This window comes from Aplidium turbinatum, chromosome 9 (genome assembly GCF_918807975.1).
Source record: "Aplidium turbinatum chromosome 9, kaAplTurb1.1, whole genome shotgun sequence".
In the NCBI taxonomy this organism is placed as follows: Eukaryota; Metazoa; Chordata; class Ascidiacea; order Aplousobranchia; family Polyclinidae; genus Aplidium; species Aplidium turbinatum.
The window spans coordinates 11,377,686-11,404,075 of record NC_137480.1 but is presented as its reverse complement, the minus strand read 5'-3'; the positions used below and the strand labels follow the sequence as shown (position 1 = coordinate 11,404,075).

At 37.8% G+C, this 26,390-nt stretch overlaps 1 protein-coding gene and 1 long non-coding RNA gene across 2 annotated transcripts; both read left to right on the top strand.

The window, feature by feature from the left end:
• Positions 1-2,265: 2,265 nt before the first annotated feature.
• Positions 2,266-22,764, top strand: LOC145776681 (metabotropic glutamate receptor 7-like). Its single transcript, XM_082587912.1, has 15 exons — positions 2,266-2,318; positions 3,030-3,141; positions 4,498-4,573; positions 6,452-6,601; positions 6,911-7,052; positions 8,910-9,096; positions 9,457-9,633; positions 9,982-10,171; positions 10,657-10,739; positions 17,182-17,291; positions 20,391-20,645; positions 20,893-21,031; positions 21,413-21,532; positions 22,215-22,406; positions 22,759-22,764. The coding sequence occupies exons 1-15, from the start codon at positions 2,266-2,268 to the stop codon at positions 22,762-22,764; spliced, it is 1,992 nt and encodes a 663-aa protein (XP_082444038.1).
• A 418-nt stretch (positions 22,765-23,182) lies between these two features.
• On the top strand, positions 23,183-25,988 carry LOC145776926 (uncharacterized). The gene is made up of 3 exons (XR_014290291.1): positions 23,183-23,297; positions 24,637-24,917; positions 25,627-25,988. It is a non-coding gene; the product is annotated as an uncharacterized LOC145776926 (long non-coding RNA).
• Positions 25,989-26,390: the final 402 nt, after the last annotated feature.

The window sequence follows — 26,390 nt, the reverse complement described above, 5'->3', positions numbered from 1 at the left end:
TAATGAAGTGAGCGACATTCCAAACAGCGATTGTATAAATGCCGACTGCATTAAAACAGCGACTGTTATGATAGCGACTTAACACTTTAAGTGCATACCATCCAGGCAAAAGCTGTTTTATGCCTTTGCTGCTGTAACTTTCATTTGCTATTTTGTCATTTTAAACCTTAACTTGTAGGGTTAGAAAATAGCAAAGCAAAGGTAAAGTAGTGATTTACAATGTAGTCATTGTAAATCGCTAGGGAGGAAGCCCTTCAACGGGCAAACCGAACCCAGCTACTACAAGGCAGAGACCTGACTCAGCGAATGAAAAGATACGTGACAATGAACACACGAATCACTGTTGTACAGCAAAATCGAGGCCAGTATGATCTGGGGCAGTTCCTTCGAGCCCTTGCTCACAATTTAGAAATAAACGTGGCTTGATTTTTATTGCAAGACTTTTGGTTGTTTTAAAGTCCCTTTTGGTTTCAATCTTTTTCTAGACCCTGAATTTTATTGCAAGGCTTGACGACTTTCTGTTGTTTGGCTTGACTAGCCTATTTCTTTTTAAATCATGTGACTTCTATGGATAGTCCAAATAAAATGTTGTTTTAAAGTCCCTTTTGGTTTCAATCTTTCACTACGCAGTGTTTGCCTATTTGTGCGTGCATACGTGTGTAGAGAGGTGTGGGGGATGGAAGGTATGTGTGGAGGGGGTAAAAGAGTGCGTGTGCGCGTAAGCCTTGGATTTAATAAAAGAAGTGAGGTCGCTGTTGTGGCAGTCGCTGTTTTTGATGAATTGCTGTCGTGTAGTCGCTCTATTGACAGTCGCTGTTTTAAATGAATCGCTGTCGTGTGGTCGCTCTATTGACAGTCGCTGTTCTGACAGTCGCTATTTGGAACCCGAGCCCTGCCAGAGATATTGCGCTACCGCTGCCATCAATGGTCATTGACTACAAGTGGCTTTTAATTGCATATTGTGGTATGGTAGGCTACATGTAATTTGGGTGCAAAGGCTACATCAACTTCAGTTTTGTTTGTAGAAATAAGGTGTAAGGCTATCGCCTCTTTTACACAAAGTATCACCAATAACTCATTTAAGGGGGACACGTGGTCACATGCTCCCTAAACAAGTCTCTTTTATTAGCTATAGCCTACTGGGTAAAGCTTACTGCAACCAAAGCATTATTGCATGCAACAAATCTCTTTTATAGATCAGCTATTCAGCAACATCTTCAGTGTTAAGTGATAAAGTAAGGTTTCCTTACTTCTTCAGAACCGTACCAAGTGACGATGACAAGGTAGGATTTGGTTTTTGATTTCAGAAAAGTGTAACATAGAAATTTTGTGGTTCTCGGCAGCCGATTGTAGCAAGAATTGACAGCGATAGACATCGTGTTTCGCCGGTACCCGGACATTTTGCCGAAAGACATTTTGCAGAAACCCGTTTTGCCGAAAGACATTTTGCCGATTGGACAAATTGCTGAAATTATACATATGTATTATCATAACCTATAACACATAATTAACATAAATATCATTCACAAACAGATTTCACTCACAAATTATGTGCGACAGCGCGTAAGTATCCGACAGAAGTGTTATATGTATCAATATTCTCCACAATGTGTTTTAGTCTATCGTTCACAACCTTATATTTTTATTTGGTGGCGCCAATTGAACGCCAGCTGATAACTGCTCTAGGATTAGTTCGTTGTGCGATTGTTTCTTTATCAACTTTACTGTCAGTCGACGTATCGTGGGGTGTGTGATAGAGACTCGTTGGTCGAAATCATGGTGCGCCAACCTTCGATGGAATTGTTAGTACGAGGAAGATCATCAACAACTCGATCGTGCATATTCCAAAGCGATGGAACGAAAGCAAACAATAGTAGCAAAGTAATTCTATTTCAAAGGCACTGATGCTTGCATAGTAACGAGATTTTGTGTCACTTTAAAGTACTTTTTTTCCAAATTGTTTCGGCAATTTGTCCATTCGGAAAAATCTCCTTCGGCATAATGTCCTTTCGGCAAAATGTCTTTCGGCAAAATGGGTTTCTGCAAAATGTCTTTCGGCAAAATGTCCGTGCACGTGTTTCGCCCATGAGGCTGGGCTCTTTTTTTCTTTTTTGTGCAACACTCAGAGTTCAAAATGGATACCACTACACCATGCAGGTTTACAATTTTCCATATAAAATGGATTTGTTACCTGACTCATCATTAATGCGTCCGCTCCGAGAGCCGTCCACACTCCCAAACACTCAGCAGGCATACTATACTTACATGGAAGATACCTACCAGGGAGACGAGGTGCTTACTCTAACCGAATCACCACGGTAGATTGTAATCTGTAGGTGTAAAAATTAGGGTTATTGGCTGCCTCAAGCTAACCTGCCTCAACTTTCCTCTTGCTGATGTTGGAGCAGACTTGGAGATGGCGAGTCAAGATCGAGAACTAGGTCTGCTCTTTTTTTTTCGCGCAACGCTCAGAGTTCAAAATGAATACTACTACATCTTGCAGGTTTACTCGTCAGTATCATCAGTATCGTAGGCTACCACTAGACATTTGCGGGTTTGTAGATGTTAATGATGTTGTGCCCCTCTACATTGATGCAGTGCCACTCTATTTCGGAATTCTCCGGAGAGGAATCTGATGTTTTCCAAGACAGGTTTCTTCTGACAAAAGATGCGAGGCCATGTTTCCTGCTAAGAGTGTATCCGGCAAGCGAAAAAGTTGTTGATTGCTAACTTTCCCACTGTTGTACAGTGAGTTTCCTGTAGGAGAACAGTGGTTGCATTGTGCTCGTGGGCCAGCCGCTCCACAATGTCAAGCTTGCTGGTCGTGAGCCCTTTGACGTTCAGCTGGAGGATTCGGAAAGACCCCTGCCGAATCCTCCTCTCTCCGGTCTTTGTCCCAGCTGGGACGACCGTATGCCCTGAAAAGGGCTGTTTTCGCTGTGAAACGTCGTGAATGTAGTCATTTTCTCTGACTTTTTGATGAGCTTCGTTTCGCCTTTTCATTTGTAATTGAACTCGGCTACTCACAGGAGGGACCACGTGAAGGTGCTCATCATCCCATCCCATCCCATCCCACTCATTCTTGCCAAAAGAGTATTCGATCGTCGCCGAAAAGAGCCAACAAAACCCAGCAAGATTTTTGTACTGCCCTACACATAGCTTGCAATCCTTTCATAAGCGTAGCCAGAGGGGGGGGGGGGGCGAAAGGGGCCATGCCCCCCCCCCCCCAAATTTCCAAGTTTGGATTCCGAAGTTGAGCCCTTTGTTGAAAATGTAATTAAATTTTCAGAAATTTATAGCGTTTTTCAAGACATCTGGCTATTAACATCCCCAAGGACTTGTTTTAGACACACAGAAAGGCACCAATAAATTTTGCAAATCGTAAATCGCGCAAACTTTACGCGATTTACGTTTCTTTGAACTCATTTGTAGAAGCAATTCCAAAATGGTTGCTCTCTTGGTTTTTGTGGAGTTTTTGAGTTTTTGTGCAGCTGAGTTTTTGGTGTTCTCTAATTTTAACCACAGTTTTTGTCCGTTCGTGTGTAAGAGCTACCTTTAATAAGTCAATAGCTGTTTATCTGCTAATAAACTTCATACAAAAATATTACCCTAAAAGTGTTTCCAGAAAGCGCTATAATCCATTATTTGAGTGCAATTTTTCAAAATTTTTTTGGGGAAACATGCCCCCGGACCCCCCTAGAATACGCGTGCCTTCGGCACGCTCTAACCCCCACCACTTTCATTGCTTCCCTTGCTCAACCCACCAGGATATGCCACTGCACATCAAGTGGCGATGGCTTAAATCAAATACTTGTTCTCTTCAATTCATCAAATATTTGGCCCCCCCCCCCAAATTTTTTTTCTGGCTACGCCACTGAATCCTTTATTTTTTCGATTTATTTGAGTCTGCGAGAGGAGATAAAACCTTAATGTTTTAGCACACTTAAGAACTTCAATAGGGTTATACTCAAAAAACTAAAGGCACAAATGTCTAGGAAGACGTCCCGTTATCCTCTTGTTTGTTTACGTAAATACTGAAACTTCAACAGAAAGACGTAGGCTACGTGGCTTCTTAAACATAATGGCCTTTAGCAGGCGGCAGAAGCGATTATGGAGTAAAAACTGCAGTCGTCCGCAGACAAGCCACGTCCTTGAAGACACGCGCGAGATAACGAAAAAACAACTTTGGCAAAAATTACAAACCCAAGAGAGGGCAATCGAGCGGCCGAAATGTTGTATTAAGAGCTGTCTTATTTCTGTTGTTTTTAAAATGGTTTTGGAAACCAAGGAATCTTATTGGTACCAGACCAAAATTGTTCTCTCAACGACCCTGCTTAAGTGCTTTGGCCTACAGCCTACAAGATCGCTAGCATATAGTCTAATAGCCTACATAAGTTTTCGAATTGCGTGCCATCTACCACAGGCTACAATAAACAGAACAACATTTTCAAAATCACGACTAACTGTTACTCTTTAATCTTGTTGCGTATTTTTCAGATACATGCCATCATTGAAATATTGAAGATGCAGAATTGGACTTATGTCTCCTTCCTTCACGAGGTTGACTCTTATGGTAAGCACACAAACAAGCTATGTTAGTATAGTAGGGCTACCATACGTCCTCTTTTAAGAGGATTTGTCCTCTTTTTTCAAGAAAAATAAATTGTCCTCCGAGGACACTAAAAAATGCTCAAATGTCCTCTTTTTTGACAGTTTGGGTTTTCATGCTTATATTTTCAATGGGATTATATTGCTTGATTGACGTTTCAGCGACGGCTTGTAGGCTATTTGTTTTCTAAACATTTTGTATAAGCTACCAATGTCCAATGTAACATAGGCTACTGATTTATAAATTCTACACGAAATTGGCCCATTTTATGAAGCTGCTGTTGAACATTTATTGCCTGGTTTACTGGTAAGATATTAAACGACATTTTAAAGGCCATGCTCACACTTTCACAAAAAATTATTCTCTTACCTTCATAAGTTTTATACGTTTGTAGACGTTGTTGATCACCAACTGAGTTTAGCTCATTTGTTACTTGAAACAAATCGAAACGAATGTCTAAAAGTGCAATGTGTATAACACCTAACCTCCAGTAAAAGAAATCGTGGCATGGATAGGCCTACAGCTTTGCAGGAAAGGAACAGCTTTTCAGTTCACGCGCCGGTTTTAGCATCTTAACGGTTAGCCTATGTGCAGCCTACTGTTTTAATCATATATATTTCTTGCAAACAAATTAACAGTTTCGTTAAGGCTGACCATTTCTTGTTGAAAAAAGTTCAGGCTTGGCCTGGAGGTTGTGCCTGATTTGTCACATTTTGCAGATTTTTGCGATCATTGCTGTCTGACTGAAACTGTTTAAAAATTAGGTATTTTTTTTACTTTTTGCTGACTTTTAAAAATATAAAATTATTTGTTGTCTTAAGGAAGCACTACAAATGAGAAAAAATAAGTTAAACGTTCAGTCAATCTGTTTTCTTGCATTTTTTTGGCAACTTTTGCTGCGTTGGCCTATCAGGGTTAGGCCTACTCAACTAATGTTAACAAAGGTTCGGTTTAACAAGTAGGATGTGTTTAGCGGTCCTGTGAATAAACTATTTCATACGTAACCACGAAAGTTAAACTATCAGTGCCAGTACCGAACCATTTTTTAGGTAAAATGTATCTCGATTTGAATTTGTGACAAACTGTTCAGAGATCTTGATGGCTTAGCTAAGTTAGTAAGAAAATCACAGAAAATTTTGTTTCCTCCCGCTCACAGTAGAAATCTGTTTAAAAAGGCCCTGAAACGTGGCAATGAGGTTATTCTTCCAGAAGCCCGAGGTCCACCATCAACACCCAGAAGGTACGGACCGCGGTCCGCTATTTGAGTAGCCCTGGCCTATACTGTAATGCTATAAAAACATTTAGGCCTAAAAGATTCTTCAAGCGTAAAATTCCACTTGCTGGCGAAACGTGTCCTCTTTTTAGGCGATGAAAGTAAGGTAGGCCTAGTATAGTGGCTTTAAAACAAGCTAGATGATCGAGGTTGAAAAATATAGTACATTATTATCAAGGGAGATTGTTGGGTTTGTGCACACTGACTTTAAGGGCAGACAACCTGCTGTGGGCTAATGATTTTTACAGTTTCTTTGATGGCATTATCTAATTTGCTGATATGTTCCTCAATAGACCAGAAATACACTTTTAGTAAAGAGGTGACTTTCTTCAACCATAAACAGATGAAGAAAAGACCAGAAATAGAACACAACAAAACGCTAATACAGATATAAGACTATAGAGATAATTAGCCTAAAAAGCATAAGGTGTACCACCTGAGCAGGCTCTTTATTGTCACAGATACTGTAACTTACTAAGCTTGCTCTCAGACATTTTGCTGGAACAACTCAACCTGATAATGTTATGCAGTTTTTGCGTCTTTTAGTAATGCAAATCGTTTTATTAAAGGCACCCATGCATTTGAGACTTTCATGTCCATCATTGAAGAGCATCATTTGAACATTTGCCTTGCAGTACAAGTTAAAGTTAAACGGGACTCCAAGCAAAAGGATTATGCTGATTACATAAAAAAGTTGGTTGATGAAAGCAGAGCTAAAGGTAAAATAACCTTAAAGACAAAAAGTGTAAAATGATTTTCAACGTTAAACTATTCAAGGTACGGTAGTTGTTTTAACAAACGTAAGTAAAAATTTTCTCGGGTAAAAAATCTGTAAAAGTATAGGCCTATACCTTTTGGGGAAATCTCGATCGCCCAATATCTCCCGTGTTTTATACTCATGTTCCGTGTTGATTTAGACTTTAGAGTTTCATTCTAACTGATTTGTAGCTTAACGTTTTGATTGAAATTACTGCAATTTCTAAAGGTCTGTACGTTGTCATTTTACGTCTGTATTATTTCTATTGCAGTGGTGATATGGTTTCTGAAAGAATTTGATTTTGTGAACATTTTGAAAGAAGCTCACAATCAAAGCGTTCGAAACAGATTTCAATGGATAGGATCAAATGGACTTACTAATTTTCCTTCCAACTTCTCAGTTTATTTTCAAAAGTTAGTAGCATGCAGTAACATGAGAGTAGTGTAGAAAGCTTCGGTAGGCTACAAGGTTTATTTTGGTAAAAAAAATTTTACTGAAAAGCATAATTCGAAATATACGAAATCCAGACAAAGCGATTTTACAAAAATATGCTACAAAGTATATTTTGATACGTAGGCACAAATGTAGCTTTATTCTAAAATATTTATTTTCTAGACTCTATCCATTTGTAAAGTTTATTTAAGAGGTCGTAAATAGTATATAGCCTATTGCACGATACAATATCCGAAACACTGCCCTTGAGTTGCCAGAAACTCTCTCTTGACACTAAATTGTTAACAGAATGACACATAAAAAAATAAAGAGCCCAAAATGTGGTTACTAAACTCATGTTTAGCACACGTTTCGAACATTGAACTGTTTTCATCTTCAGTGCTATTTACAAATGAGTTTACAATAGTAGGCTATCTATAGGCTACTTTGGGCTATTCATATTTTTATTAGATTCACTAAGCGCTTTATCTATTTTGCTCCCAAGAACAAGACATATTTTCCAAAAATAGAAACAATTGTATTCTGCTGAATTTCACCTGTAATTCGGAATGTAGGCCAAATAGGCTATTGTATTGTTGTTGTTGCTTCATGGCATGGGCGCCGATCCCTATAGGACAGCGGGGACATGTCCCCACCATCTTTTCACATGTCCCCGCCATCTTTTTACATTATTTTTATAACGTAAAAGGGAAACTAACCGAATGTCACAATTTTATTAGATGTTTAAAATCTATTGAAAGGAGGGGACAACATTTTTGTTTTATGCGAGGAAACCCCGACCGTAGTAGAAATGTTTTATTATGCGGAGAAATTGCTCATTTCACCAGCCAGCTCGTGTTCAGCTGAACGGTCATTTTCAACTTTGCGACGTATCAAAACTTGGTTACGATCTACCATGACACAGAAATGGCTAAATCATGCAATGGTCTGCCATGTGCACAACAAAGTTTTGAATTCGATCAACCTCCATGACCTTTCCAAGGACTTCGTTTTTAATTCGCTGGAGACTCGTTGCCAAGTGTTTGGACGTCTGCTGTCCAATGCTGACACTGACAATTAAAATATATACACATCGTATTCGACTTGTACCTAACTTACTGCATTTGTTTGTTTGTCAAAACAGACCCCGGATTTTTCTAGCTCGCTTCGCTCATCGCCCCTTTCTACCTTTCCTAGAAAATGTCCCCACCAATTTTAGAGAGCGATCGGCGCCCATGCTTCATGGTAAATGCAAAGAAAGGTGTATATTTGCAATCTCATGTGAGCGTTTCTGAAAAGTTTGTGAGTTTGAGAAGTTTTAGGCGATTAACTACCTTTCAGACTAAAATTGTAGTTTTGTTCTCAGAACATTGTCACTCACAATCGGTCCTCACAATTTAACTTCTACACCTGCAGTTAGTTTTTTTTTCGAATCAACAAGTACAGAAGACTAAGTCGCTCCTAAAACGGGTTTAGTTATAATTTCAACTGAGTTTGAGTTATTGTAGCATTTTGGAATGCTTGTGCCTTGAAAGTGGTAAGATGCAGGACAGTAATAAAAATATTAACGGAGCAAAAAGCAAAATAAACACGAAAAGGTAGTGACTGCAAAATGAGAAGCACGCTGAAATTATTGATAGAGCTAGACTTTTTAATCGCACTCGGTCGACAGTTATAGATATATTTTTTTTTTCACAGATTCACTTTCAACCAGTTTCTTACTGTAAGCCAATATAAGCCTAACTTATCAAAACACAGAACGATTATCATATGCTACCTCCTATCTTTAATGATGGTTGATAGAGGGTTACATTAATGCATGCAAATTTACTTTTCAGCAATGAAATCGCGGAAGGTATACCAGATATTCTGCATGGTACTATTTCTGTGGCTGATTATTTACCAAGTACCTCTTTGAGCACAAACTTTGAAGCCTACATTCGGCGACAAACAATTCAAGATGTACAAACTAGCAATCCCTTTTTTGCAGACTACCTATCGCTTTTGCATAAGTGTTCAATCAAGGTAAACTTGGTAACTGAAAAAGATAGCTTGGGTAGGCTACCTGAAAGGGCATGGTAAAGTTTGTTATTTAAGCTATGTTTTACTACAATACACTAATGCGGAGACATCATATGTAGACCTTGCAGATCTTATCGGTAGTGGAAAACCTTTCTCTTTGACATTTTTTCCAAACGCCCATCAATTTGTAATTTTGATTAGCCCAAATACAGTTGGCCCCCGAGCCTACTATGGGACCAACTTTCCTTCCATGCTTAAATTATACCTTTTGTAAAGTTGCGTCCGCAAACACAAATTATTTGTCCGATAAGAAATTCTATCATCTAACCACTAAGTTATCTTTAGTATGTCTAACTCTAACAGAATGCAACTGGGAGAGCTGAAAGAAAATGTGACGGCGGTTTAACTCTTCCCAAGCATGTGAAATTAACCAGTGACATGGCTTATGCTGATGCTGCGGTTTATGCGTTCGTTCACGCAATTAAATATGCCAGGGAAGAATTGTGTGACAAAAATTTACCACTTGCAGATTGCCATGAAGTGAGTATAAGAGAAAATTATCTAATCCAACCTACAATGTTAGAGGTGGTAGCCTAATGTTTGTAGAAATAACTCGTGTTGATAGGCCAAACAGTTGCGATATAGGTCTAACTTAGTTTTCAGGCAAGCTTTGTCTTCCTCTTCTGGCTTTACATAGGCTACATTTTGTATGTTTTTGAATTTAATAATTTTTAACTTGCTGATAATATTCTTATCATGAAGGAAATGCGACCCTATGATTACAAAGTAGTCTATTTACAGTAGGCCTATAGTCTACTTATGAAATAAATGTGCTGGTACAGTACACCCAGTAAAATTTTATTTACCTGTATGCTGTATCACTTTCAGTTCAGTCAAATGACTGGCGAAACTTTTAAGGAATATCTCAAACGTGTAACCTATGTTGGGGAACTATCAAACAACAGTTTGTTTAATGATAATCTTGATGGTCAGGCATCTTACAAAGTTTGGAGATATAATAAAACATCAAAAGATCCCTGGGAATTACTTGGTCACATTTTCCAAGGTCATCATACTCGTGAGTTCGCTGAATTTTGCTAAATGCTTGTAGTTGAAGTTTTATATTGAAGCTAACGATAATATTTCTCTGTTGAAAGTCAGCGTTTCGTAAACGCTGATAACTTGACCTCAAAATAAGGTTAAAGATATTTCATCTACCCTCTAATTGTGAAGCTCTACCATTCCTTTCTCTGAATATGCCATTTCAATAGCAGGTATCCTATAACAGTTTCATCAAGTTTGATTACATTATGTTGCGTTACCTGTAGGTGTAGCACGAACGATTGCGTAACTAAAGCAACAGCAACAATAAACAAATGAAAACATTTAAAGTGTTATCGGTAATAAAATATCGTACACATATTTTTGTTGATCAAAACAAGTACGGTAACCTAATATCTTCGACAATGCAGTAACCAATATAAATGTGTTATAGCCTACGATATGAATACCTTAATTTTTTAAGGTTTGCCATGTTGCTTTTCATGTGCCTACCTATTGAAGAAATTTATCCACTCTTGAATAAAACCATTACGTCAACTTGTGCTGATGAATGCCATGAAAATCAAACCAAAGAAATTCGAAAGGTGAAAATGACAAACTATTTTTAAACCTTACGTTAACCTTCGTGAATTAATACCCGTAACCGTGAATTTGTTTCATCTGTCCATTATGTAGGCTACTGATCTTAAATACTGCTTTTTTTTGCAATGAATCAAGTTATGAAAATGTGAGATGACGTTTACTCGAACTATTTTTCGAGAGATATTGCTTTGGTTGGAATGTGTGCCAACTTGTCAAGTGGGCTGTCAGTTCTAAAGAATAATTTTCAGCAAAGGTTTTATTTTTAATCTGTGTCCTTGTTGGAACCATTTTGAAGTAATCAACCAATTTACTCATCTCTTCTAAAATGGCACAAAAATAATAATCATTTCGCTGTTATAGTCAGAAATGAAAACAAACTGAAAGGAATACGTATCAACCTAGAATGTGGTTAGAAGCTTAGTAAACAAGTCACAGCAGCTTCTTGTGCCATTCTATAGGCTACTGTATAGCTAACATTTGTGATTGCTGAGTATTCACGCTCCTCCAAAACAAATCTCGCGCTCTTTTGTAATGAGAGCACCATCTGGGTAAGAACCCGGTAATAGGGCTGAGGCTGATCACAAATGGAAATCTGAATGAAATTCAAATACCACCAAACCACGTTTGCTCATCTTCGACTAGACACCATCTCATCGGCCTGTTTCAATAGATACAGGCCTAGATGTCTGGATGCTCCTGAACCGTTTTAGTACGGGCGTCGGGCTTTTTCCTCAAGCATGCATCAATGGGGAATGTATATTCCTCATTTTATAGTTTGAAAAACAGATCGCAGGCTACATTACCAACAATAGCACCATATTTAACCAGAGGGTAACTATGAAGGTTTGCGTTTCGTAGATAGTAAAACGAAAGACTAGCCGCTTTCATGTAGCCTTCCAGTGTAATTCGTGATTGATATTGATTGATTTGATCTTTATCTTGGGATTAGGAACTTTTTAGAGAACTTAATCATGGCAGTTTTGCATACTTGTAGACTGTAAAGCAGTGGTTCCCAACCTGGGGTCCGTGAGAAAGCATTTGGGGGTCCGTGATTACCTTGATAAATTTTGGAAATAAAACGAATAGCGATCTTTTTACTTTCATTTCTCTCATTAAATTTGCTTACGTTGAAAAAGTTTCGGCATGGCACTTTGGGTCACCTTAATATTCAAATACAGTAGCCTACTGCTGACATTTCTTGAACAATTCATTCATTTTCTTATTTGAGCAACTGTTTAACCTGTAACAGAAGTATTATTCCATAATTCTACTGTTTGGCCTACGTTCAAGTTTTATTAATTCATTAGCATTGCGTCTGGCAGCACTCGCCAAGGGTGACTGATTTCGCCTATAAAACAGACTGGTGTGGTAATCTTCTCCCTTTTCAATCAACAAACTTCTGATGGAATGACGTGACGTTTCTGAATCCGCCTTGATCGCTTCACACGTGGCGTAATACAAGATGTACTTCCTGCTACCAACAATTTAGTATCGTTGTCAGCCACCCTTAGACAAAAGCATTCAACCGGCAATCCTAGGAACGTTACAAACCCTCTGTCTACCGAAAAAAATATATACAAGTTTTACCGTTGGGGTCCATTGGACCCCAAATTTCCAAGTAGGCCTACTTGTTTTGGACAAAAAAAAAATTAGCTCCGATGATGAAATTAAAGCTCAATAGGAAAGGACGTAACAGACTTCAAAAATCATAACTTATAAACACTGTAGAAAAACTAAAAATACTCGAAATTTAACAAACAAGTCATACAGTAACCCATGCACAAACCAAACTGATACGAAATTGGTCTATTCTTGAGCAATGGTCAAACTATTGAGAGATTTGGCTAAAAAGCGCATATTAGGCCTACATATTAGGTCACAAGAAATATTGTGAGTTTATATATTCTGGCATTCATTGCAAATGAATTGCGAATGTTCTTGACAAACGTTGAGTTTGCAAGTAATACGAAATTGTCTGCATTTTTGGCTTTGTGTCTTTCCCAAAAATAGCATCTAGCCTTCATTGATTTTGGCGCATGATCTTCAACAGCTGTTTCTTTTTATTTTGTTGCAGATTTAGATGTCTTGTTGATATTGAAGTCGAAGCTGGTAATCCAGCAAGCTCTTTTCCTAGTCAGATCTAAAATTTTCTTCTCTTTCATGCATGCATGCTTCAAAGTTGTTCTGCTATTTTCGCCTTGCAATTGATGCAATATCACAAAAGCATTGACAGCAGTGACATCGATTATATTGTAAAATAGAGCTATCGGTCATCTTATCGTCAATCTTTTGGAAGTGTATTTCCAAAAAAATCTGTCAATAGTGTCGACTACTCCTTTAGTGCTGTTGTGATACAAGATTACTTCGAATGAAGCAGGCTTGGGGTCCGTTGGACCCCACGGTACAAGATGCTATTATTTTTATCTATGCTACCGCATTTTGTTTGAGATCAATAATAATTATTATATTGTACTAAAGATCAACCAAAGCTGTAAAAAGTCAAGATATATCAATAACGCATCTGCTTTATGTCCTGAGAAATCGCAGAGCGAACTCATAGGCGTAGCCAGGGGGGGGGGGCGAAAGGGGCCATGCCCCCCCCCCCCAAATTTTCAAAGTTTGGATTCCGAAGTTGAGCCCTTTTTTGAAGATATAATAAAATTTGTAGAAATTTATATCGTTTTCCAAGATATCTGGCAATTAAGACCCCCAGGACTTGTTTTAGACACACAGAAGGACACCAATAAATTTTGCAAATAGTAAATCGCGCAAAATTTACGCGATTTACGCTTATTTTAACTAACCTGTGGAAGCAATTTCAGAATCACTTACTCTCAGTGCCGGATTAACCATTAGGCAAAGTAGGCACGTGCCTACAAGGCCAGTCAAAAATCCAGGCCACTTTAAAATCAGTAAAAACTTAGTCATGTTTTCAAAATAATTATTTTCTGAACTAATAAGTATTCATCTTAATAGCTCTGTTTTTCCAGATGCATTAAAGGTTGCAAAATCGTAATTTCGCAAAAATCGCAAAAATTTTCCATAGACTAGTTTTATGGTGCAATTGAAGCTGTGACTTGTGAACCGTTTCTTATCGGACGTTTTATGCTTCTAAGAAAAATGTAAGTTGTTAGTTGATTAATTATTGATATGAACTTTCTAGCCTAATGTTGTGATTTAGAGCAGGGTGGTCTAACCCAAACGCGGGCCGCGGACATATTTTGTGCTGCCCGCAGAGCACTTTCGATGCACAAGAAACCATTGGGTACCACAAATTTCAAAGTGCTCTCCAGGAAATCTCTGGGGATGCTACTCAGAATGGTAGCACACGAAATGAAGCAGGTGCATTGGCCAAACACATGAACACCCTTGAAGTTGCCCTAATGTGCATACTTTGGAACAATATTTTGCAGCGCTTCAATACTAGTAGCAAGTTGCTTCAAAGTTCCACTATCGAACTGACACTAGCCATTGGTCTGCTGAAGCTTGGATAAATTCTTGGATGAGTGCAGAGAGAATTTTGACTGTTATGAGCAGCAGGCACGTGATCGCTGTGGCAGCAGCATATATAAATCTGAAAGTCGGCGAGCACCAAAGCGGCAGAAGCATGTCAGTGATGGAGCTGCTACAGATGATGTGGAAGGAATGTCGGGCCAGCAAAAATTTACAATCAACACGTTTTATGTGATCATCGACCAACTGAAGAGTGCACCACAGAAACGTATCGATGCATATTCCATGGTGCTGTAGAGGTTTGGAGTTTTGACTGAGTACGACTCCATGTCTGTTAAAGACATCGATGTTGCTGTTGCAGGTCTGGTTGGTGTGTAATCAAAGGACCTGTCTTCCGACTTCCCATCAGAATTTCGTCAGTTTATGTGCTGGTATAAAGAGCAAAGACGCGATGAAACAACAGCAACAGGAAGTGTCCAGAAGATGTTTAAAATGCTGCACACTAGCCTACTAGTGTTTATAATGCATTTCCGAACACTGAAATAGCACTTAAAATGTACTTGTCTCTTATGGCTACGAATTGCTCGGGGGGAACGCTCGTTTTCACAACTGAAACGAATTAACCCATTTACGCCTAGCGTCCTATATGTAGGACACCTATACTCAAATTAAAAATTTTCTTTGCACGTTCAGTTTTTAGATTTAGCTGAAGTCAAAATACGTTTATGAGTGTTTTTGCAGCATATATCACAACTTTTTTCAAAGATTGCTTGTTTTGTTGAGACTTGACATCATTTTCAATTTCCTCGATTTTGCTAATTCTGAAATTTTGAAGATGCATGTCGAATTATATCAATAAATCTGCATATGCAAATAAGCTTCCAAAAATATTTGTCATTGTCTTTATTCGTTATGTATCAACATATTTTACAGCAAATGTTTAAATTTAATTGGCAGCAACATTTTCGAGAAAATTGATTGAAAAGATTGGTGTCCTAGATATAGGCCGCTAGGCACACGTGTTAGCAAAATGAAGCAAAAGTGACAATCAATTCCCACGCATCCAGTGGTATCAAATAGCGATTCCCTATGATTTCCACGCTGTATAACAAAGTAGTTGTGTTTGTTTTTAGAACAATAACATAATTATCGTAATTTACTGAAATTTTGGTAATTGTTTAGTTTTTTGTTGGCGTTTTTACATGGAGGGCATCTTGACGTGGGCGAATTCGGCCTCACAGCGATTTCAATCTGCTAAATGACTTATTTCAGTGATGTGTTGCTTTTCTAATTTTCATCTTCGTATTTTGTGAACTTTCGTTTCAATAAAATGCTTGATGACAAGAGATTTCCCATTTATCACTTTGAGCGATGACGATTAGGCCTACGCATTACGCACAAGAAACTTGCGAAATTTGATAGCGGATTTGCCTAGCGTCCTATATGTAGGACGGTCTTTTTCTCGACCAGTACTAACATAATTAAGAAAAAATTAATTGTGAAATGTTTTTTAGGTCATGATTATGCAATACTTAAACTTTCAAAAAAATTTTTTAAGCACTTTCACTTTCATCACAAATGGGTTAAAGACGTTAAACGATCAACAATGTGTCAACAACGTCTTAGTACACTGGCACTTTTGTGTATTGAAAGCGATCTACTCCGTAAGATTGACCTCCAAAAACTAGTTAACGAGTTTTCAATCACAAAAACGCGCAAAGGTGCTATTTAATTAGGCATATATGACCAAGTTTTTGCACGGTACCCCGTGTTATAGTTGCAACAACCATCTTTGTGACAATGATTTGGCAACACTGATAATTCTAATTTTTTAGTTGGCAACCCTGATTTTCGGGCCACTTATAAAATGTGCCTACAGGCCAGCAGACCCTTAATCCGGCACTGCTTACTCTGTTGGGTTTTTGTGTAGTTTTTGAGTTTTGTGTAGCTGAGTTTTTGGTGTTCTTTAATTTTAGCCACAGTTTTTGCCCGTTCGTGTGCAAGAGCTACCTTTAATCAGTTAATAGCTATTGATCTGCTAATAAATTTCATACAAATATTACCCTAAAAGTGTTTCCAGAAAGCGCTATAATCCATTATTTTAGTGTAATTTTTGCGAAAAATTTCCGGGGGAGCATGCCCTCGGACCCCCCTAGAATACACGTGCCTTCGCCAGTTTCATTGCTCAACCCACCAGGATACGCCACTGCACATCAGATGGCGATGTTTTTAATCAAATACTTTGTGGGTCTGTTTGATCCATCAAATATTTGGCCCCCCGAAAAAAATTTTTCTGGCTACGCCACTGAGCGAACTTTGTTTTGGGGTCCATTGATCCCCACGGTAGACAGAGGGTTAACCTGATACTTGCCGCAGGAGTCATAGCGGCAATGCAATATGACACAGTACAGTAGTTGAGTAGCATAATTATTACAATAGTCAATAGTACGTTAATTGAGTTTCAGGCAAAATTTAGGTAGGGGTCCGCAGAATTAATAATTTGTCTAAAGGGGTCTGTGACAATAAAAAGGTTGGGAATCACTGTTGTAGAGGCTTTGAACCACTGACGCAAGCTCGGTCACCGAAATTGACAAAGTGAAGTTTCTGCTTGTTATTGAAGTGGTGTTGTTGGGGAATTATTCCATCCACTTGATGCCGCTGAATGGAGAGCAGTCCTGAAATGAGTTGCTCAAGCGCATACCCCGGCAGTCTAACCAGCGGCGCTTGATGTTGAGTCGTGCGCGTAACCATTGATTTAACAGGGCAGACGATTGACAATAATTGTCATCGACATTGTCAATCTCCGGTGGAAAAAGAATAGACCCTCGACTCCAGAAGCTCAAACAAAGAAGAACAAGAAGAATGACAAATGCGTTTGCTTATTTGGCACCGATATTTTCATTTTGGTTTACAAATACAAGCCTATCATAGGCCTATTGAATGAGTAGGCTATTTGCAAATACGTTGTGACCTGATTTTGTCACTTTCTAGGACAAACCGTGTTGTTGGTTTTGCAAAGACTGCGGATATAACGCGATCATATTTAGAAACGGCACTGTAGAAGAATGTTTTGAATGTAATTCTTTACAATACGCTGCTGGGTGAGTAATTTAGGGTGGAGTGAATTTCACTTAATCTTTTGGATTTTGATTTAAGGTGTTGTAATGTTGTCTTTGGGCCTAAAAAACAACCCCAAACATAATTTCGATTCTCCTACCCCTAAATTGACCCTCCTACCTGAGGTCAAAGGTCACGCGAGGTCAAAATTGCTTTATCTCCACTTCTACTGGTGCTAGAAATCTGTTTGATGGCTTAAAAGATTCAGAAGACCCATATTTCTATCTGTTCTAAGAGAACTTTTTCTTCTATTGCTAGTAGAATTTGACTAAACAGCAAAAATATAGTTTTTGTGGTATTTTTGCATAAATTATACAACATTATAGTTAACGAACTTCAACAGCCAAAATAGTAAATTTCAGCAATTGGTTGGATTATTGTTTGAGAATCACAAAACTATCCACAAAGCAATGGAAAATACCGACCTGCAGAACAATTTGTCAATTATAGCCTCAAATGGAACAGCAATTATTACAGGTAAACACCATTGCCACATTAGAAGAGTTGCTGCAAAGACCTTCGCTGTAGGTCATCTGTCTCCTGCGTACCAACGAACTACCTCTCAGGCATGTTTTTAAGCACTTGGATGGAGTCTCTTTAAACTCCGACTCGTTTTCAGGCCCAATTGGCAAAGAGCTAAATGGTTTATTGACTGATTGGCATGTGGTTAAGTTTAAGCTATTATCTTCTATTGAATTTCCTCAATTGCCAAAAAAAGTTATGGAAAGTTTGAGTTCCGATCAATTTTATGCATACCAAATTTGTTTGGCTGTCATATCTGGAAAACTTGAGAATGACTTATTAGCACAGTTTGAAGTATGTGGCTTGTCACATGCAAGATGGTTGACACTTGCATGTCGCATTGTGAGATACTACACTTCCCAAGCAAAGCCGAGCAAAAATTTGAGAATTCTGGTAGAATTTTGTTTACAAGTCCAGCCTACTTCTCCAAAGTTGGTTTGATATCAAGTTTAACTCTAAAATAAATAAAGTAGCTGTCAACTATTTTGGAATGCTCAAACGAATCAACCAATTTCCCTAGAAGCAAGCAAGAGACATTGCATCAAAAACTTTGATTCTTAATGGCTTCTCAGCTCACCCCGAAAACATTCTTCTTTCGATGATGGCTGACGATGATGATACATCGATCGCAAGCTGTCAATATTGTGCTATCGCTACGCAGCTAAGCAAAGATGTTGAAATGACCCCAGATGATGAAAGTGCAAAGGCGAAATCTATTGCAGAGAGGACAGTAACTGTTCGAAAATTTATCATACCGTAGATCAATATCAACGCCGAGTACTACCACAACATGGTAAATTTTGATGAAATTCGTGTCACAGGAACCTCCAGCAACCAAAGTTATGAATGATGATGCAATACAAAATTTCAAAACAAAAAAGCTTGAAATTGATCACCCATGCCACAATCAAGCTGTAGAGCGCCATGTGAAGCTCGTAATAGAAACTTCCATGTATGTGGCTAGGTTCGAAAGACGGGATGGTGTGATCCAGCAAAAGATCAGATCAAAGAAGTTGCTGCCCCTCTTTCAACACCAAAAATCAATTTTACTGCTGAATATGATTGCATAAAAACCACTTGTTTTTCGTTATAGTTACCAGGGGCATAGCCGGGACCTAAATATGAGGGAAGCAAAATGCTTTGTGACATCTTTGGAGTGTGCAATTGGATTTTTCAAGCAATGGGATTTTCATTAGGTGCTGCTTGACTTGAAGACCTGTCGGTGGTCCCTTAACAGCCTTCCCGTTGTTGCTGGTTATTTCATGCTCAATTTAAATTTTGATTGTTTGTGTAATAATTATTATTGTACGTAGTGTGACTTGTTGGCAAAAACTGTATCTCTCTCTCAATAATTTCATGCCTTTCAACCATTGAAATGTCATCTTAAATGCATCAAAACATTAATTTCATACTTAGTTTAAACTTCAATTCCTCATCAATGTTTCGGATAAGAATAATTCGATGTTCAATACACTTATTCTCAAACAATAATCCAACCAATTGCTGAAATTTACTATTTTGGCTGTTGAAGTTCGTTAACTATAATTGCATGTGCAAAAAAATCACAAAAACTACATTTTTGCTGTTTATTTAAATTCTACTAACAATAGAAGAAAAAGTTCTCTTAGAACAGATAGAAATATGGGTCTTCTGAATCTTTTAAGCCATTAAACAGATTTCTAGCACCAGTGGAAGTGGAGATAGAGCAATTTTGACCTCGCGTGACCTTTGACCTCAGGTAGGAGGGTCAATTTAGGGGTAGAAGAACCAAAATTATGTTCAGGGTTGTTTTTTTGGCCCAAAGACAACATTACAACACCTTAAATCAAAATCCAAAAAATTAAGTGAAATTCACTCCACCCTAGTGAGTATATCTGAAATGTGTTTATTGAAAGCTTAATAGGCCTACTGTGCGGTTTATTCAGTTTGACAAATCACGACCACGTTATAGTCGAGGCTACAGAAGTGCAGGTGTCCCATTGGAAGTAGTTTGCTATAATTATGTTAGCATGCTCAAGTGGCCCACTACAGTAAGTTATTTAGAAATATTATGCTGTATTAATAATACAATTTCAAATGTGCTGATTTTACACTTGATTGACTCTGGTACGAAATTGACGTTGTTTTACCACAAGCCTAAAACGGATTAAACAAGTTTAAGGCTATTTAAACATACAAAAAAAAAGTAAGTTAAACGTGATTGACACAACACTGTTTTTTTCAAAAGTAACAAAAATTATTCAATTAGCTTACATCTTATGTTTGTTATAGGCTACCTGAAGAAGACACCGAGTTTTGTTGTACGGTACAGTAAAGTTTCAATCTAGGGCTTTGTTTATTTTTTGTATGTTTAAATGTTGCAATGTGGTCCGGCTGTGTTAGCCAACTTAGTATGCCATGTTCATAATTTTTGAAGTCTTCCATTCATTCAGTTTGGTTGCGTGCTGGTCCTTCGAAGTTTAGAATTAGTTAAGAATTCCAACATAGCCTATACAGTATTGCAACTTTGTGCTGAACAGAAATATAGTTACAAGCTCACTTGTGACATGTTTTATTTTCAGAAATGAATGCAAGAACATTTCGATTCAATTTCTCACTTTTAATCAACCTTTGGGATATTTCGTGTTAACCTTCAGTTCTCTGGGAATTCTTCTGACAATATTTACTGCACTTGTGTACTGGTACGCATGGGCCACTCCTGTCGTTAGAGCCTCTGGAAGAGAGATGTGTGTGCTCATTTTGATAGGAGTGCTTTCGATTAACTCCACCACATTCTTGTTTTGTGCAAAACCTACTCAAAGTATATGCATTTTGAGGTAAGAAAATACAGACTGGCTTAATTCACTGAGGCCAAGTAGTGCAGCCTAAACGTTTTCAACACAAAATTTGAAAATAGTTTTGGCTTTTTACCATAGGTTTGTTCATGCACCTCTGTCATATTTTGTATTTGTTCAATAATAAGTTTAATAATACAGTACTATTTAAATTAAGTAACATACGTTTACGATACTTCATTTAATAGGCTCGTCTGCGTAAAAATATTTATCCTTTGTTCTGCTGTAGGCGTGTCAGCATGGGGATGAGTTTTGCCTTGATCTATGCCAGTGTTTTGGTTAAAACGGTCAGAATATCACTTGTGTTTAACAACTTGGGAAAGCACTTGGTTCGAAATTCCCAACGCTTGTTGGAACCAATCCCGCAGGTTTGCCTGAATGTATATTTTCTTTATACTATACTCTGGCATCAATTCAAAATTCTTCATTGGAAGTAAGGTAGCTTCAACGATTGTTGCAAAAGCGTGCAAAAACATAATACATAAACTTTTGGCAAGGATTACCAATACTATGCCACCCAAACACCAATTTGAAACGTAAAGTAACGTTTAACATATTGCAACACAATAGTAATGTGAAGGTGTATTCCATGGTGAAACAGACGTGTTTTCATATTTCATAGCAGTTTCACGATTACTACTGTATTGAGGCAAGGGAGTGTCTTGCAACAGTATATAGGCTAAGCTTTTGTTTAATTTTTGTTGCAACAAGTTTAGTGACAGTGATTTTGAACCCACTTGAATGTACAGACTATCATTGCTCTAATTCTCACTCTGGTGCAAGTTTTCGTCGTTGGAATTTGGTTCACGGTCGTCCGACCAAAAGTCATTGAGAAGCTTGACACAAAACCGCCTGAACAACGTAACAAAGTGAGTGATATTTTATCAATTCTATGTTGATGCTGCTAATGAATATGGACAGTTAACGGAATAAAGTGAGAATTTTTTCACGCACATACCTTTAAAGAAAGCTTCAGTTATTTCAATATAAAAGCATTAAAAACCAAAAACACGTCGTTAATTGGGCGGTTAAAAAGTGGGTATGACGTTGTATGAAGATGTTTAGCTCAACTGCTTTGAGATTAGCCTACTTATTGCCTGCATAAAAAGTAATCGGTGAAAGGACTAAACCAGTTCGCACTGGTGTATATAAATCGCATCTTAAAAATTACATCAAAAATAATGCAAAACAGTTTTGGATCAGGATAGACTGTTGAATACTGTAAATTCTTATATGTAAAGTATTAACAACTTTTTGTAAAATAAGTTTTTATATGTTTTTTGATGTTGTTGAATCGATATGAAGAAAATCTAATGTTGCACTATTGGTAGCAATAGGTTTCAAGCAAAACTTTCGAGATAGAATGTTATTTTAGTCAATGACAATAATTAACATGGCAAACAAAAATAGTGTGAATAAAATAACAAATAAATAAAAACTATACATAGGCCTGGCCTAGAAATTGCTTCAACTAAGAACAAAATCACCACATTGATGTTTTTACACCAGCAGGATACGGTATGAATTTAATTTGCATTTATTTTTTGTCAGAACACTGTAGCCTTTATCGACTGTGAAGGACTTACTTCCACCAATCTTTTAGTGGGATTGTCCTACCCTATTTTTCTTCTGATTGCATGCACGGTGTTTGCAATTAAAATACGAAAAGTACCGGTTGGATTTAATGAAGCGAAGCACATTGGATTTGTTGTTTACACCACTATAGTCATATGGCTTGCTCAGGTATGTCAATTTTTCATACGCTTTGGTCATTGCTAATAATAACTAAATTCTTTGAACAAAGTCAAATGGGCTGATACATTTTTGTGTACATAGAGTAAAAAAACATATCATCTCACACTTTAAACCGAGAAATGTATGAAAAAATACGTTTTTTTATAAATTATAATTATCGGGGCGTCATTGTATTAAAATTAGACTGCATAGAGTTTCAAATATTATGCAGCCGAATTAGGTATTTCTATACTCCACTACAATCTAGTATTGTAAGCTATTACATCAAGACTGTGAACTAGATTGATTTTGATGCGACTGAGTTTACAAAATAATGTGAGTCTAGGTTCACGTTTTTCAGATATAAGTCATTTAGTTTATGCTATTTATATCAGTTTTTGAAAGTTAATAACTTTTTTGAAGATTTAAGTTCTTTCGTCAGTCAAGTAGGCCTATGAAATACTTCTATTGGCCTTGAAAGTTCTCCGCATCCCATTTCAGTTTTGTTTCCACTCTTGCCGTTTCCGAAATTCTTTTTTTTTTTGCTGTAGCTCAAATAGTTTTCCCTTCCAGATTACTGAATCAGTAGACTGGAACGCGTCGACTTTTTAGTTCCATTGGCTCGACTTGTTCAAAATAATAAATAAAGAATTGAATTTTCTAGCCTGCTAGCCCACATCAAAACGACTAAAACATGTCTTTAATTTATTTTATTTAATATTCAGCTTGCAATGTATATTGCCTTGACGGAATACAATACTGTCGTCAGAGATGCAATTTATTGCCTTAGTCTCTCCTTGAATGGTTACATTATTATTTTTTGCTTCTTTGGACCAAAATTGCATATCATTATTTGTCATCCTGAGCGGAACAGTCAAACCTCCGTGATGAAGCAATCAAGTAAGTCAAAAAAACAGTGTTTCGTTTATTATAAGCCATCTTCCTCTGATGGACTAGTTTACCACAGCCGTTGAGTGGATGATTTGGGCCCGGTAGCCTACCAATAAAATCAATGGACCCTATATCAAGATACTTTTAAGAAAACTACTAGGCTATGGCTATATTTAAAACTACGCGTTGTTTTTAAACTTTTTGGCCCCTTTTGAAAGATACAAAAACCTAAAATCATCTCGGACCCGGGTCCAAACCTCTGTACCTCCTGTCAGCGTTATTGTGAATTACTACTTGATACTAACGCTGCTCTTCTTCGTATGAACCTTCTTGACTTCGGCAATAGGCTACAAGAGTCGAGGGGGCTGTGCCCATCAGCACTACCAGACTATATACTCACTATAGAACAACGAGCATTGTGTTTTTCATAAAATGACAATTTGCTCCGATAGCCTGGTAGTTTAATAAATCTTGATAGATGATGACCTGCATTGTGCTATTAGCATCAAGCCTGGATGTTCATTGCATGCTCATGGTTACTTGTTACTTCAACTGCCCGTATAGCTACTTGCTTTACATCTAGCCTGCTGCAAAGACTTTGTTAAGAAAAACAGCTTACTGGTAACTTTTCAACTATCTTTCTAAAGAAGTATTCTTTAAATGTGTTCTACGTAACATTTGCTCACTGTCTTATGTAGCTGACTGTACCAGCTGCACTACAAAACTTTTTGCAGTTTAAAAATACGCATGTTAAACGCGCTGCAACCTACCGCCCTGGTAGTGTCGTGAGAATAAGACAGTCGCTGCGAACCTTCGTGTCCCCTTCTTTATCGTGACCCCTTATTTCTGATTGCAATTCAATGTTTGCAACATAATAAAGAAAACAAAAGTAGGCCTATGTGGGCTAAGTTTACATTGAACATATTATTATCAATCGAATGACTTCCCTGCAAAGTTTTTATTTTTACATAATATTCCATCGGGGACGTATTCCATGCAAAATACCATCAATGCAACACACCGAATCGCATCTTGTCGATTACAACGCAGCTGGCCTAACGGGAAAAATGTTAGTGAACGGTGCTAACAATAACGCAGGCTCAGGCTCTTATAATGGACTAAACTGTTTGATGATCTTCTGATGCATCATGGTAAAGAGGTTGTTACATTTTCAAACCTTTGTCACGATCCCCAGTCCCCACTAACTCACTGCTGGAGATAGGAATAGCCTTGCGAAAGGTTCTCACTTGAGCACAAAACGCTGCATATGGTGATTCGTCTTATTTTAGGCAACTACTTTCACAGGGATACTTTTATTAGAATATGCATATATTCGTTCTGTTTTCAGGCAGAACTTTGTCCTATTTGGCCAGACAGGACGCCATGGTTGTGAATCTTTCTAACGATGTAAGCCCACCAGATCAAGAAAAAAGGTCCAAAAAACTTACAGAAGAGACAACATCTGCTTCAAAAATCACTTCAAACCCTGGTGATGGTGGAAAATTTTTAATTAATAACATGCAAAAGCAATGTCACTGTTGTCCAAACTGTGTATTGAACGACGAACATGCAGAGATTTATAAGACAGTTCATACAAGAAGAAGAAAGACTTTTCCAATCGAACATTAAGTGAGCTTTTTATTATAAATACATACATAATATTATATGCCGCATGTTTTAATAGTAGCCTAAATCAACGATAATAACGGCAGAATGTAGGCTAACCGTGAGATGATGGACTATATAGTAAAAACTATGTTGACTTCATGCTGAGCCATGCAACTTAGTTCGACACTCTGATATGCTGGGTGCTGAAAAACGGGCTTGTCTTAATTCATTCAAGGTGCAGCTAAACAAAAAAAAATTGAACGGGTGGTATCGTTTGAAGATAAATCGATCAGGAAAACTGGTCGTGCTAGCCTCATTATTGCAGTGAGTCTACTAATATCGAATGAAACCTTTTGTTACTAATCTTGACGCTCGTTTTGGGCATGTAGGCTACAATCTTTGTACAATCTCATGGTTCACAGTAGGCCTACGATTAATTAATTGGGCTCTATCTACTGTAGGCTATGTATGTACGTAGGCTATGTAGCCTACGTGTGTGTGTGTACGTATGTATGTAGGCTATGGGAAAACTTGAACAAAGTTCCACTTTGTGCTGCACTTGCTAATAATGTATTTTCAATGAGTGTACGTAATGTGATGAGCAGAAACTGACACCAGATTCGGAATCAACGCCCTCAAATTACCCTAAATCCATTGAAAAACTTCATGCAAGAAAAATTGTGTTGACCAGTGACATTGTTACTAACATTATGGCAATTTACACTTTCAGAGCAGTTTGGACGACGTTGGAGACCACAAAGTTTTCATTTTTTACTCTTCAAACATGAAGTTAAAAGTGCAATACGTTTTTGAAATTCAAGTGATGAAAGCATTTGTAGGCTGCAATGTATACCATAGACCTACGAAGCAATTCTATCCATTTTTTCAGACGGTAGCCAACACTATTTCGACTTTGCTTGCTAGATGGATCAATTGGTAGGCGATGACGATTCCACAACCCAACACGAATGCGACACAGTTGTTGGTACAATGTCACTACAATAACGGACTGCAGGGGTGGCTTTGTTTTATTCGTGATAAACTCGTGCTCAATAAAGTGCTTCTGATTTTTGACTTACACTTAAGTTTCTTCACGCCATACCTCTTTTGGTCAACCTTGTACATTTGTTTAAAAATTTCGTTTTGAATAAAGTTGAAGTAGGTTATACGTCAGTATACTCTTTGTTTTATTGTTTTTCATGCGAAGGTTATGCTTAAACTGACTCGGAAATTGAATAGCAAACGTGTCATTGTGGTTTGCATAGATAGAAAGAATCGTAACAAGCAGCATGATCGTTGTTTACTTCAGTCTTCATAAATGTAGATACAAACAACCTGTTTTAACCTGATGCTGCGGGTTCGCTGTGGTAGAAGTGGCTTGCACGCTTTCGGAACACAGTTCCCTAGTCAGTAGTCATGTCATCATCATCATCATCAACCAATTTTGATTATACAGGCCATGAATTAATCCTCATGTCGAGGGTGTGGCCTGTC